Genomic DNA, 15,171 nt, shown 5'->3' with positions numbered 1-15,171 from the left:
AAGAATTCTACTAGACAAATATAATGACTAAATTAATAATAATAAATAACAAAGTATGACAGTTGACACGTTTGGTTTTAACAACACTACGGAGATCGTATACATGGCGCGGAGGTCGCATATCACCTCAATATGTATATATATATATATATACACACACACGACTACACGAGGAGTGAACAGTGTTCAAAACTTTATGAGACCTGTAGAGGGCAGCAATTATTTCCAGTTTTCTATACATTTCATGAAATTGCAATTGGTCGTTGCTTTTAATTAGACTCTAGAGATATGCAGAAAGAACATACTATAAAAGACTTTTATTAAAAGTCAGCAACAGGATACAAGTTAATTATTTTTATTTTTGTCCGTCTGTATATTTGTTACAGCATTAAGTAAAGTACGCTATATGGAATTGGATACGAATTTCACAGTTGTAATCTTGGAAAAGTGTATGATCTTTTTTGCTAAGGGTAACAAATGTTATTACGTGCTGATGATACATCCCTATGGAAAAAAATCTCATAAACCTTATAAAACATGGACAAATGCAGAACAAATTCTTATAAATCTCATAACTTGGTATGAGAATTTAATCTGCATTTATCCAAGTTTTTACGAGGTTTATGAGATTTTTTTTTCATAGAGACCAGTTATTTTACACGGTTGTTGATACAGATACAGAATAGATTAAATTAACGTGATAAAGTCATATAAGTAATAAACTTTACAGGGAGAATACACTCCATTGTTCATATTAGAGAAAACATGTGTTAATATCATTTTTTTAATTTTTAGACAAATTAGTGGTGCCTATGATCGTTAACAATGTTTTACATTGGCTTTGTTGTGTAATTATATTTTATGTATTTACATTATTTTCTAATAAATCACTTCGCTTCGCTTCAGCCTGTAATATCCCATAGGCCTCTAGCTCTAGCTTAATCCACCACGCTGCTCCAATGCGGGTTGGCGGATATATTCCCTACTATTTCTAATAAATCACTTATAAATTGCATACTTTGTGAAAATTACTAGATTCCAGAATGAGGTCCAAAGATTTGGTCTCGGTTACCCTGTGATAAGCGTATGGAAAGAAGGAGAGGAATATTATGTTAACTGGGTTCCTTTGGCAGCAATTGAATACGGGACACATAAAAACTTCGATGTCACCTTTCACACTTTTTCTTTAAGTAATATTTAGGTATTGAATTTAACTCTTCTAGCCTTTAGCTTTTTTCGCTCGCTTTTAGCTGATGGTGTTTTTTGTCTGCGAAAGGACGATTCTATGACAGTTTGTCTGTTTTAAAATTATATTGTATAGAATATATGTTATTTCAATTTATTATTTTATGACCAATTCAAAGTTTTCTTATCTCTACGTATATAATTGCCAGACTTTTAATGTATATTATAAGCACTTCATATTTGTGAAAAATTGCCCATAATGTATTGAACATTATCTGTGCTGTCTATTTCTTACGTTGCTCACGGTTGTTTCATCAGCGGATTATTCAAAATTAGTTTTAAGTCCTGTATTTTTCTATATTAGAGTAAATAATAATATATTTCGATCAAAAATGGTAATAAATGTTGGAATAAATGGCTTTGGTCGCATAGGCAGAATTACTTTTAGGAAATGCTTTCAAAATAATGATTTACAGGTAAAAGATCTTAAATATACGGTCATAGGTAAATTTAGAGGTTCAGATAATTAATAATAATAATAAAGATTTTAATTTTTTAAACTTAAATAGGTATCAGCAATAAATGATCCAGCAGTCGATATTGATTATATTTGTTACCTTATAAAATTTGATTCAACTCATGGACGATTTAAAAATGATGCAAGGTTTACCGCAAATGAAATTATAATTGACGGTATTCTTTATTTATCATTTTGATAACGCATTTTATACTGTAAATTAAGAACTTACGCTACGTTCATTTCTTTATCACCGCTTTCTTTATCGCTGATAGGTAACAAAATTCAGGTGTTTCATGAGAAAATACCGTCGAATATACCATGGCAGGCCGCTGGTGTGCAATATGTAGTCGAAGCTTCTGGAATGTTCGCAAACCTTGAAAAGGCTTCGGTATTTGATTTCATATTATCTCGCTTAAGAGCCATTTCACAATTTTACGCTCTGCAAGTTTAGGTAAATTTGGTCGCATCGCGCGAGTAGTACGAGCCGCGCGATCTTTGTGCTAGTAAGTATAGGGTGACAACCAAAAGACTATCTTGATCATTTTTTGATGTATAATAAAAATTATAACTATGGTATAAAATGTTTTTTACATAATTAATTTGTTAAAAATTTCAAGTATGTTATTTAACAACAGTCAATAAATTTAAAATAAAAATAAAAAATCAATTTTATGAAACAATATTTTTTAAATTGATTTAGTTTTTTCAGTTTACGAATGAATCTAATATTTACGATATGAATAAAATAGCATTTTATGACATCGACACCGACAAACATATTAATTAACAAATAACAAGACAAACCGATTGAAATGCTATTTGTATTGATAATGTGAGAAAAGAAAATTAAATTATACATTTGTTTACAGAAATTATCATTATATTATTTTACAGTCATTTTCGTAATGTGTTTATTTTATTTATATTTTATTATAAAAGTATCAAATGCGGTTTATCCGCTATAACAACATGCGCTTGCCGCGTGTGAGCGAAAGAGACGGCTCCGCAGAATTTGGCGTGAACCTTACCACTAAGAGCGCTAGCGCTCGACTGATTTACTGGGCTAATGGGCTTGATGCGTGGTAATATATACTATCTTTTTATTATTTAATATAAAATGTATTAAAAATGATTACATCTTTTAATTTTTTTTTTTTGTATTCCTTAATGATGTAAGTTTACTTTGATGAAGATAGTTCGTTAAAATTTCTTAGTTTTCTAAGAAAAATATCGCTTTTAAAATTGTACTTATTTGGAAAATATTCGTAACTTTAATTTTTTTTTATCGTTTAATAGAGATACAAATTGAATAAAAATCTGCGATAGTGCGCAACAAAATTATATTCCACATATTACGTATTTTTTTAAAATGGTTTCAACGTAGAGGTTATTGAAAAGTAGGTCTTCAAAGTATACATTGCGACCGTTTACCCAGGGAGGAGGCTGATGAAAAGGTTAATAATTTTATACACATAATATAAATCAAAATTCTGATCTGACTATGGACTACAACAAAGGTTGCTCTATTATATTTCAAGAATATAAATTACATTATTGCATCCAACACTGAGATTAACGACGTCAAAATATTACAATTTCGCGGATTGTTACCGATTTTTGTGAAATGGCTCTTAATATAACTGAATTCATTATTGCATGCCCCCAAGGAGGCTGTGTTTTATCCACACAAAAAGAAACATACGGGAAGCGCTTACTCTTAAACCTCTATATTTTTATAACAATGCTACAAAAACACACTTTCATACAGAATACACATTACACAAATTAAATAATTAAATATAATTTGAAGTTTTTTTTTAAAATAATATTATAGTAAAAAGAATCAATTAAATAAATATTAAGTTGGATGTCAATATTTTGGATGTACTGATGACAAAATAACGCGAGAACTACTTGATGAAATATGCTGTTTTTGTCATATCAGGAATATTTATTTATTGACTAAGAAGTTACTCTGGAGTAGTGGTGCGTTTAGTCACCTAAAACACTGGCGGTTTTCAGGTTCGATTACCGCTCGGGATGGATGCTTGTATTTTTACAAATATTTCTTTTCGGTTTGCTTGTCTGTATCACGTGTTGTCCACAAGGGTCTCCCTACCGTGCCTCGGAGAGCACGTTAAGCCGTCGGTCGCGGTTGTTATCACATACCTGATAGCGATCGTTACTTATTGTAGAGAACATATCCGCAAACTCGCAGTGGAGCAGCGTGGTGGATTAAACTCCAATCCTTCTCATACATGAGGAAAGAGGCCTATGCCCAGTAGTGGAATGTTACAGGCTGAATCGATTGATCGAATCGTAATAAGCCTATTGATTATGAAGGCTGAAATTTGTCACAATAAATATTTTTACATTTCTGTCATAATAAAATATCATGTGACGTGAATGAATCAGAGCCAATTGCAAGAACCGAATCAACTAATCGAACTTATTATAGTTGTAAGGTCGATCATTAGTTCCTAAACAAGCTACTAAAAGGCGTTGTTAAGTATAAGCTCCAAACAATTGTTTTAAAGAAGACCCATTAACATTTCCATATAATTGTAATGGTTATTCATTTTACTGTGGCAAACTAGTTTTAATTGACGACATTTTGGCACTGTGTCACACCCACGCAGCAGACAGGACTATAAAGTCCTGGCTGCTGCGCTAACAGGCGCACTTTTAATTCTGCTCATGAAAATATTAAAACGTTTGTTAAAGTATGAAGATATTTGTTCATACATTATTTGTATATGTACCTTACTGAGGGTCATTGGGCCTTGAAGCGTTCTAGCAACCACGATAATCTTCTTATTCATTACACTATAGAATAGGATTGACCATAACAACATAATTATATATAATTATCATTTTACATATATATTCTTAGTTATCGTTCTTCTTACTTTTAAGGGTCACCTGGCAAGTGATAGCGTTAAGAGAGTCATAGTAACAGCTCCTAGTATAGATATTCCTATGATGATAATAGGCGTCAATGAAGACACAATCAGTACAGGTTATAATTTGTTATAATTATGATTATTTATATCAATTTTTTTAAAAGATACTAGATACATAATATATGTTCCGCTGGCGGTTGCGGATTCGATTCCCGCTCATCTCATCATTTGTGTAGACCATACATATGTTTTCCGGAGCCCCGACACAGGAGTAAATCATAGTGTTTTTTTATAGTATCTTTGCATTGACAAATTACTGTGAGCGAATTCTATTAGATTATTATAAAAATCATTTTAACCATACAAAGTCATACAGATATACATAGACATAGATTATTGTAATTGCCAATCTTCCTGTAATGTATTGTTTTTACTCCTGGCATCTATATATATATATATATATATATATATATATATATATATATATATAAATGAATGTTTGTTTATATGTCCTATTATAGAATCGTAAACTATGCATTTGATCATGTTATGATCTTTAGCAAAGTTTTATCCATGAGTCCATGAGGTTTCCGAGTTGGTACGACCAAAAACAAAAAAAGCGTAGAAACGCGCGCAGGGTACAGCTAGTACGCAATAATAATATAATAGGATTTAATACGTACGGAACGTTATTTTTATAATTCATTTAAAAAATATTTACTAACAATTAGTTATATTTCGTATTATATAATATTAGTATCTACAGTAATATGTAAGTCTATTTTCCTGCTATATAGTAGGTACTAAGTACTAGTTATATAGGAGATAAATGTGCCTGAGATAGAGATCTGAGAAAGGTTATTGAACTTGTAAATAATATCTTATCAAAATGTCTAACAAATAATATCTGTGCTTCCTGTGATGAGTAGTATAAGTCGAGTTATATCCTTTTTGTGAATTTAGCACTGTACTGTGTGTACTGTACTGTGTGGCTACGGTACTAAAGAATATAGCCACCCCTCTTCTGTGGGTGTCATAAGAGGCGACTAAGGGGTAACATAGTTCCGCTACCACCTCGGAACTTAAAAAGCCGACCGGTGGCGGATAATCCAACTGCTGGCTTTGAAATACATAGCCCGAAGCCGGGCAGCAGCGTCTTCGGTACGACAAAGCCAGCCCTGCGGTCACCAACCCGCCTGCCCAGCGTGGTGACTATGGGCAAAACACATGAGTTCACGCTATTTTTGGCATAAGTTTGTGGAGGCCTAGGTCCAGCAGTGGACTGTATAGGTTGTAATGATGATGATGATGATGTTGTGAATTTAGCACGGGTATCAGAAAAATACCGAATTTTTGGTCTAATTAACGTTTTTCTATCTGCTATAGTTTGAAAATATTTTTTTTTAATTGATATAACTGATAAAAAATTCGAGAATAAAGATATTTAAACATTTTTGAATATCATATCAACACACACACACGGTCAGTCGGAGACGCGGGTTCGAATCCCGCTGGAGCGGTCAATTTTTGATATGATATTCAAAAATGTTTAGAATTCCTAATGTGTGGGTAACACAAAAATAAAATCGTACATATAGATATTTGTCAAGTCGTAGCCCTTTGTCAGTAATGAAACACTGAAAATATTTAAATAATATTTTTCGTGGTTTGTGATTTAAGTGCGATTGTATTGAATTTCATGATTAATTTTCTGTACATTTTTCGTGAATACTGATGTATCTACCTATCTATAGTTATATTCTTTTAAACCTAAAACTTTCGTAAACTTGTAAAATTCATTTATATTATGTAAATAGGATAGTAATAACGAACAAAATTAAGTTTAAGGGGTCAGATCATTATCCAAAAATTTACACAAAAACCAATTATAGTTGTAAAGTAATTTAACTGTACAAATATAATTTATTACATAGTTAAACACTTAATAATGTGAAAAAAGATACTTGAAAATTTTTAAGTACCTTTAAAATTAAATATTGACCAATATTACCATATATATATATATATATATATATATATATATATATATATATATATATATATATATATATATATATGGTATTGAAAGAGAGTGTATTACTCTACAAAAGAAGATACTCCAATTGAACCTAGTCCACTTTAAGGTCTAATATGGGTTATCTTTTCAAGATAACTGACGAAAATATCTACTGATTAATGTTATGAGTTTATTTTTATATTATCTATACCTGTAACATGCATGATAAATCGGATCTACAAGGGCCAAAAGTTTAATACTAATAATGATGTTATTGCTAGAAGTGGGCGAGTGCTAACGATTTCGTATACCACTAACCACACCATATTTTTTTTTACCTTATAACGTTTTACTCGGTGCCGCAATTTTGATGAATATATTTTTTTTCAATAGAAAGCTGGTTCTTGCCATGTGGTACTATTCAAATTTAATCGAGATCTGACGAGTACTTTTGTATTATCCCTATTAATGCATATTTAATTCACTGTTTTACCGATTACCTAGGACGTATAAGTTGTCGATGTAATAATTATAGTCATATATATAGTAATTGTAGTTTTTTTCGTTTGTGTGCGAAAATTATAATGTTTGTATCAATGCACGGGAACCGTATTTGTACCAAATTGTTCGCATATCCTTTCAGACATTCCAGCCTGATGGAGTAACAAACACCCATGCTACCAAACTTTCCTATTTATAGTAGCATTAGTAGTAGTAAGCTCCAAATAAAATTATAATTTGGATATAGTTATATAATAATACTAAATTTACATGTTCATCTGAATCATTTCTTTAGTTTTGTACAGGTACAGCTTTAATAATACAAACCATATAAAATTTTCAGAACAAAAAGTAATATCCTGTGCATCCAGCACATTATATTGCTTGGCTCCACTTATAAAAGTTTTGGAAGATAATTACGGTGTAGTGGAAGGATTCATTACAAGCATACACGCAATGACGCCTTCCCTTAAACCATTAGATGGCCTATGTTTAAGAGGAAAGGTGAAACTCTTATTTTATAAAAAAATATATTTAAAATAAGTACTTAGAAAAATAGCATTTTGTAAAACATTTTATAAATAAAATAAGTCGATAAATTTTGAAGCATAAATTTCTGACTGCAGCAGATAAAATTTTAGTTGTTTTGAATTGTTCAGTAAATCGTCTTCCTCAGTTTCACGTGTGTTATTTATGACTTTTTTAAATTATTAATACGAATTCATACATATGTAGATAACAAATGTAGTATGATACTATGATTATATGAATGATATTATATAAATCAAGATGTAAATACGGATAATTAGCATATTTGTTGGTCATTTTAAGTTCGTGATATTTCTGCTCTGTTGGAAGCCTTTGGTCACGAGTGGCATTACTACATAAATCATAATGTATTTGACCATGAACGTGAAATTAATGATAATTTTGTCCATAGCATTGGCGTGACCACAGAAGCATTCATCAGAATATTATTCCAGCTACAACTGGAGCATGTAAGGCTCTCGGTAAAATAATACCGCAGGTCAAGGACAAGATGATCGGACTAGCTTTCCGAGTACCCATTGTTAACGTTTCTGTACTTGATGTGACTATACGGTGAGAAAAGTTTTTCGGTTAATAGAAATTTATACACAGAAGAAAATATCCTGCTCAAATCTGGAGCAGCCCGACTGGAGAAATATCTCGACCTTACAGAAGATCACAGCTGAATAATACTGCTTTCAAGCAGTGTTTTGGTCCTATGGTGAGTAAGGTGACCATAGCTCCTGGAGGGAGATTGGGGGTAGGGTCGGCATCCTGATGTTGCAAGCATAATAAGCAATAATAAGCTATGATAATCGCTTACCATAAGGTGATTAGCTCGTTTGCCAACCTAGTTGTATAAAAAATAAGTTACAAGAAAGTATGTAACATCGTAATACCGTTTTAGGTACAGACAAAATTTTTCATAGATTTTTTATTGTTAACCTTTTTCTGAGATTAGTCTAATTTCAGGTTAAATCAAAATACAACAATCGACGAAATAATTAAGCAAATTGAAAAAGAGAGCCAATCAACTATGAAAAATATCATAAAAACGTCGAGCGATGAAGCAGTGTCGTCTGACTTTTTGGGCGATATTAATTCTTGCATTCTTGACGAAAATTCAAGTCTGCAGTTAACACCGAACTTTTTCAAGCTCATTTGTTGGTATGAAAACGAATTTTCCTACGCTTGCAGAGTAGTAGATACAATAATGTACTCAGAAAAATGCTACCACTTAAAATTTATATCTAAAGTAAGAAACGATCTATTTTTATCCAACAAATTATTTCAAGAACTAAATTTGTCGGTCGGGTCGGTACACAATAATAACATGTTGGTTAAGTCGAATTATAAGATTCAAAAAAGAACAAATGCATTATTAAGTCCGCTCCGGGATGATGATTTTAAGACAAAATTTTCAAAGCAAAAACAGTTAAAAACTAAACAGGCATTATTGCACTCGAATCGAGTTGATGAAAAGGAAAAAAATGAGATTTTTGAAATATGGAATGATGATGTAAGCGTTTATAAACCAAGAGTAAAAGAAATTGAGCCATTTTATCATAGTTGCTTAGCATTTACGGGACCTAACAATAGGACAAGTTTTTCTAGAAGTCATGAAAGTGTAGACAAAGATATTGCAAAGTGTAAAATGATATATAAAGCAGATAACTTACTACAAGGACAAAATCATAGTAAATATGACGATGAATACGTAGAAAACCAAATGAACATAGAAAATGGTGTAAAACAGAAACTTAATATAATTTGCAAAAATAGCTCAATGTGCGGTGATTGTGTACCTTTTGAGAATAAACGTTATGAACAAGGATTGCAAAGAAATAGTACAGAAAAAGATAAAAGCTGTTTAAGAGTAACCCTGAGTGATATTATATTTCAAGAAATTGATTTAAAGTCACAGAACGAAATGATAAATAATAGATGCTATTCAGAAAAAATAAGCGTTAACCATATTCAGACACTTATTCCAGTTTCTGAAAACGATGGGGCTGAAAATTTGGAGAATTTACCTAACTATCATACAATGTTAGCAGAAGATGGTATTCTATGTGGTATTCAAGAAAACACTAATTCTCCATCACTCGATCCCAGTGTTCCTTTTTCATATAATATATCTCCTAATTTTCTTTTAAATTCAAACAATAATAATAGTTTAATAGATAGTAAAGATGATCAGAATATCGTAAGACTTAATAACGGACCAGATTATGACAAGAATTGTACGATCGAAATTGGAATTAAACCCTTTGAGCCATGTACAAGAAATTATAATGAAATCAATTTAGAATATAAAGCTAGTGACTTTGAAAGTAATACAAATAGTACGGATATTGGATCAATACCTTCAAAGGAAGATCTGCAAAATAAAGTTCTTAAAAATATTATTAACAAATTATCACTTGGAATATCATTAAATAAAACGGGATCGGAAAATTTACGTGCCATTAACACAGACACTACTATAAGTAATTATGACAGAGGTGGAATTGTTCCCGATATTTTTGATAAACTAGATAGCGAAAGCGGTACGGATTCTGAAAATTCATTTGAAATCAAAGAAAGGAAATCACAAGTTCTTTCTATAGCAGATTTGAAAACTTCTGTAGAAAATTTAGCAAGATTGGATAAAATCTGCAAAATTATTGAAATATCTGATGAGTTATCAGATAAGCTATTTTCAGCATTGGATAGCAATAATCAAGACTTTGAAAAAAAGAATTGGTCATTCAAAGATTTATGTGAAAGATTAAAATTGGATGAGTTTTGTAATAGTACATTTGGACAATTAAATTTTTGAAATGAAAAAGCAATTATAATCGTGAGCAAAACATCTAATTTCAACGTACATATTTGTTTATTTTATAAAATTTTCCCTTCACAAAAATATATTCTGTAATCTATGTACAATAAAATATGGTTGTATAAAACAAATCTCCGTTCTTAAGTTCTGTAGCAAAACATGTAAAAACAAAATAAAAATGCAGGTACAAGTCATAAGTTTCTTAAGATATCTAATGGAATAGTTTAAAGCTTGAGTGATATTTTTCTTATCTTACCCATAACTATGAGACACAAATTCTGTATTTTGTAAAAGTTTTAAATTAAGTTGTATGACTGTTTTTGAAAATATGGCATCATCCATTTCAACAAAATCAGCTATGATGATATTAACTGGGGTTGGCCCATCCCTGTCTATTGGTCTTCCTGGTGAAAATTCTGACAATTTAGGATAGATTTCGTTTTTCACAGGTTTAGCACATTTCTCACGTAAGGTGGATACCCATCTGAAACAGTTTAGCATTAAAAATATACACAATATATTAAAAAAGAAGGGCATAATTATTCTTAAAATATATTGGTCACCATTCATCATCATCATTTCAGCCTCTCGCAGTCCACTGCTTGATACAGGCCTCACAAGTTCACGCCAATGAAATGGCGTGAACTCATGTGTGTTGCCCATAGTCACCACGCTGGGCAGGCGGGTTGGTGACCGCAGGGCTGGCTTTGTCGCACTGAAGACGCTGCTCGTGCTGCCCGTCTTCGGCCTGTGTATTTCAAAGCCAGCAGTTGGGAGGTTATCCCGCCATCGGTCGGCTTTTTAAGTTCCAAGGTGGTAGTGAAACTGCGTTAACTCTTAGTCGCCTCTTACGACACCCACGGGAAGAGAGGGGGTGGCTATATTACTTACTACTGTAGCCACACAGCGAAAATATATTGGTAACAACGTCAAATATATATTTGCAATTTTTTTACTACCAAATCATATTTAGCACTTTCAAGACAGTACAAGTACATTAAAATAGTTCATAGCAACAAATCGTCTAGGAAAAACCTATTAATAGATTTATTTACCTAAACAAAATAAATGCTGGAGTTGGTGTTAGAACTGCTTGATGCACAAAACCCATGCCGGGGTGCCGTTTTACATGTTTTAGAAAATTTAGCAGGCTGCTGATATTATCCTGTTGTGGCCATGGGGATGGTATCATTTGGGGTACCCAAAATTCTCCTGTAGAATATACCGATTGGTGCCGATAGACTACTATTACCTGGAAATTTATTTACCTTGTACAAATCGCTTCTGAGTTATTGAAGAAACTAAATAGTTATCATGTTAGTCTTTAATAAAGGGACTATATGATTAGCATCTAAACGGTCTTAGTAGGTACTTGTAAATCATTACATAATATAGAACAAAGTCGCTTCCTGTTGTCTGTATGCTTCATCATTTTCATCATCATTTCAGCCTATCACAGTCCACTGCTAGACATAGGCCTCCACAAGTTTACGCCAGAAATAACGTGAACTCATGTGTTTTGCCCATAGTCACCACGCTGGGCAGGCGGGTTGGTGACCGCAGTACTGGCTTTGTCGCACCGAAGACGCTGCTGCCCATCTTCGGCCTGTGTATTTCAATGCCAGCAGTTGGATGGTTATCCCGCCATCGGTCGGCTTCTTAAGTTCCAAGGTGGTTGTGGAACCTTGTTATCCCTTAGTCGCCTCTTACGACACCCACGGGAAGAGAGGGGGTGGCTAAATTCTTTAGTGCCGTAGCCACTAAACATCTGTATGCTTAGTCTTATGCTTAGATCTCGTCTGTATGCTTAGATCTTTAAAACTACGCAACGGATTTTGATGCGGTTTTCTTTAATAAATAGAGTGATTCCGGAGGAAGATTTATATGTATAATACATGCATAATATATAGAGGAACATTGATAGTTTTTGCAACCGTGTGAAGCCGGGGCGGGTCGCTAGTAAATGTATATTTGAAAAACTATCAAATTTAATTTAAAAAGAGGTAGAGATATATGGCACAGATAATTTATCCCTAAAACGTCAGCATATTTTAAAGTTAATACATAAATCAGATAATAGATAATTTGACTTATTAGCAGATCAGTCAAAAATATGACTCATATAATATGTATCCTACATTGTTAAAAATGAGATAAAGGAAAACTAAGAATAAAAACTAAATACTTATTGTATTGTATTGTTTTGGGCTCGGTTTTCCGCATTTAGACACAAAGGTGGTACGTTATGCGTGAAAACTTAAAAATACTTATTATATACATAAAACAATACTGCAAGTTCTTAAAATATTACTGTATTTAAAGAAATGATCTGATATGATTCTAAATTGGCCACTTTTGCTGTTTTAGTCGCAGAGATATGGCTTGTTCTATTATTTTGAATAATAGCATTACATTTAGTATACTTCTGGATAATATAGTTTTCTACTAGATAATTATTATTTTATTTGTTTCAGTACTTTTAAAGTTCATTAATGATGAGAGATGAGAACCTTCTTTTTTTATAATTTTAGAACTGGTTAGAATAATTTATTCATTAGACAATTTATTTTCTAAATTCACAAGTTTATTCCATAATACGAGTGTTTGTAACATGACTAACTAATACATAACAAAATTGAAGAAAAATACCTGGTTCCGTAACCTGTAGAGTGAATTAAGTGTAATGCCATCTAAATCTTGCTTCCTTGGTACAAGTTGTGGCCCAAATAGATTTAATATAAATCTTATAAGCCTTTGATGATCATCTGGTGTGAAACGATAGAAATGCTGAAAATCTAATACAACAACCTGGAATAACAAAATAATTTGATGTTTAATCTAGTGCTGCAATATCCAGACCATGTGTAAATGAGAATAACAATTTTGAATAATTTTGTGTGCTCGCAAATGAAAAAAACCAACTTAAATTACATCGACAAGTAATACAACGTAAAACATAAAAAACAATTTCCATACCCCTAAGTAAAAGGAGTATTGAGGGGCTTAATTACATATATGGCAAAACAACATTTGCGGGGTCAGCTAGTTAATATATATAAATAAAATAGCCATATACACGCCATGGGTTGTCTGGAAGAAATGGCTAATTAGCCATAAGTCCACCCATTGTACTTTACTGTCTGTAACTATCTTTATGCTTTGTTTGTAATATATTTGTGGTGTACAATAAAGTATAAAATAAAAAATAAATAATAATATACAGAAATAATTATAGTAAATTTAGTATAATAACTTACTTCATGTGGATGCTCATTTATGAAGTTTTTTATTTGGTTAAGAGGCTGAGATATTTCCCCTGCATACACTCCATGAGTAAAAAAAAAGTTATCCGTTCCATTTTTTGTCGCTAATCTCAAGTCAAAATACCTGAAAAATACGAAAATTAACTGTGGTATTAATGTAAGGTTACTTTTATGAAATTATTAGAGTATTCAAAACATTTGTAATATTTCTTATTGGAATTATTGTTTATTTTGATTCTTTTTTACAATTCAGGTTATTCCATTTATAAAAGACTAAAAATTTATGTCTTTATTTCATAATCAATATAAGTGTTTACTATTTTTTTTTAATTGGCACTAGTGCTTTATTTTTTAAACAAGTATATCGCGACTTAAATACCATGTCAGTACTGGTACGTTATTTACTGACAAAATGTTAGCTCTTTTTTTATGAGTACTGAAAAATTAAAAATATATTACAATAGAACAGTAAATTAAGTATGTACCTAATGCCTATGAGAAGTTGCTGTAAGGCATCAATTGACTGTGTTATGGTCCATCTTAATATCGTACCTTGGAATAAAGGGTACAGTCTTTTCAATACTGGTTCTGCATCTGGAGCAAGGCCACTGGATCTAGTAATGCCATATGTCATTGAGTCATGACTTCCTAAAATTTATTAAATAAATAAACAAATTATATTTAAACATTAAAAATAAATAAAGAATTTTTTAAATTGAAGTCTCATTATTAAGTATATTGATTTTTTTTTTAATTTAAATCTATAATTTCTTTATTTTATATCAACTATGTAAGTAATTCCTTAAAACATAAAACTTAATTCAACTCTTAGTGATAAAGATTTCTTTTCAAATTTTATTATTTAATTATCATTATTAAACATCATTAAGTTTGTGATACAATTACTTATGAATAAGAATAAAGTTTTAAATTCTTATGTTGTATTTAATACAATGCAATGTTAAATATAATTACCCGGAATGGCAAGGTATATAAATGGAATATTTCTAATTTGTTCAGGCAAATCTCTCATCCAGTTTTTAAGATCAACTTTTTGTGCAGAACCATTCTCACTCATAATTATAGCTGGAAAATAATAAATTTCTTCTTATTCTTTATTTTAAATAGGTACTATTTACAATTTATTTTAATGAATTACAACAGTATATTACCTTCGTGGTTTATATTTCCGAGGTTACTAAGGCAACAACAAAGCGTGTAGAATTCTAACCGCTACTGTGCCTCTAATTGAGGTTGAGTCACGTCATAAGACTAAAATAACTCATGCCCTTTGAATTTAATATCCAATTCCCTACTTCTTGATAACTTGAAAGCATACAAAAGTTTAGATTTTCCCGCACTTTTGAATGCAGCGTTCAATTAATCAGATGACTAACATTATAAATACGTCATTACGTGGGCGACTAGGT

The 15,171-nt window shown here is 31.5% G+C and overlaps 2 protein-coding genes across 2 annotated transcripts; one reads left to right on the top strand and one right to left on the bottom strand.

The window, feature by feature from the left end:
• Positions 1-1,577: 1,577 nt before the first annotated feature.
• On the top strand, positions 1,578-10,520 carry LOC123660625. The gene is made up of 8 exons (XM_045595682.1): positions 1,578-1,661; positions 1,755-1,878; positions 1,978-2,093; positions 4,622-4,724; positions 7,470-7,630; positions 8,067-8,227; positions 8,627-9,717; positions 9,838-10,520. The coding sequence occupies exons 1-8, from the start codon at positions 1,578-1,580 to the stop codon at positions 10,473-10,475; spliced, it is 2,478 nt and encodes an 825-aa protein (XP_045451638.1). The 3' UTR covers positions 10,476-10,520.
• LOC123660310 (PI-PLC X domain-containing protein 3) lies at positions 10,489-14,949 on the bottom strand. Its single transcript, XM_045595411.1, has 7 exons — positions 14,914-14,949; positions 14,717-14,827; positions 14,227-14,389; positions 13,736-13,865; positions 13,128-13,286; positions 11,534-11,730; positions 10,489-10,962 (listed from the first exon to the last, which is right to left on the bottom strand). Exons 2-7 carry the CDS (start codon positions 14,817-14,819, stop codon positions 10,731-10,733), a joined length of 984 nt encoding a protein of 327 aa, XP_045451367.1. The 5' UTR covers positions 14,820-14,827; positions 14,914-14,949; the 3' UTR covers positions 10,489-10,730.
• Between the last annotated feature and the right edge of the window lie 222 nt (positions 14,950-15,171).

Source organism: Melitaea cinxia, chromosome 15 (assembly GCF_905220565.1).
Source record: "Melitaea cinxia chromosome 15, ilMelCinx1.1, whole genome shotgun sequence".
NCBI lineage: Eukaryota > Metazoa > Arthropoda > Insecta > Lepidoptera > Nymphalidae > Melitaea > Melitaea cinxia.
The sequence above is the reverse complement of the archived record's forward strand: the minus strand, read 5'-3'. Positions and strand labels throughout refer to the sequence as shown.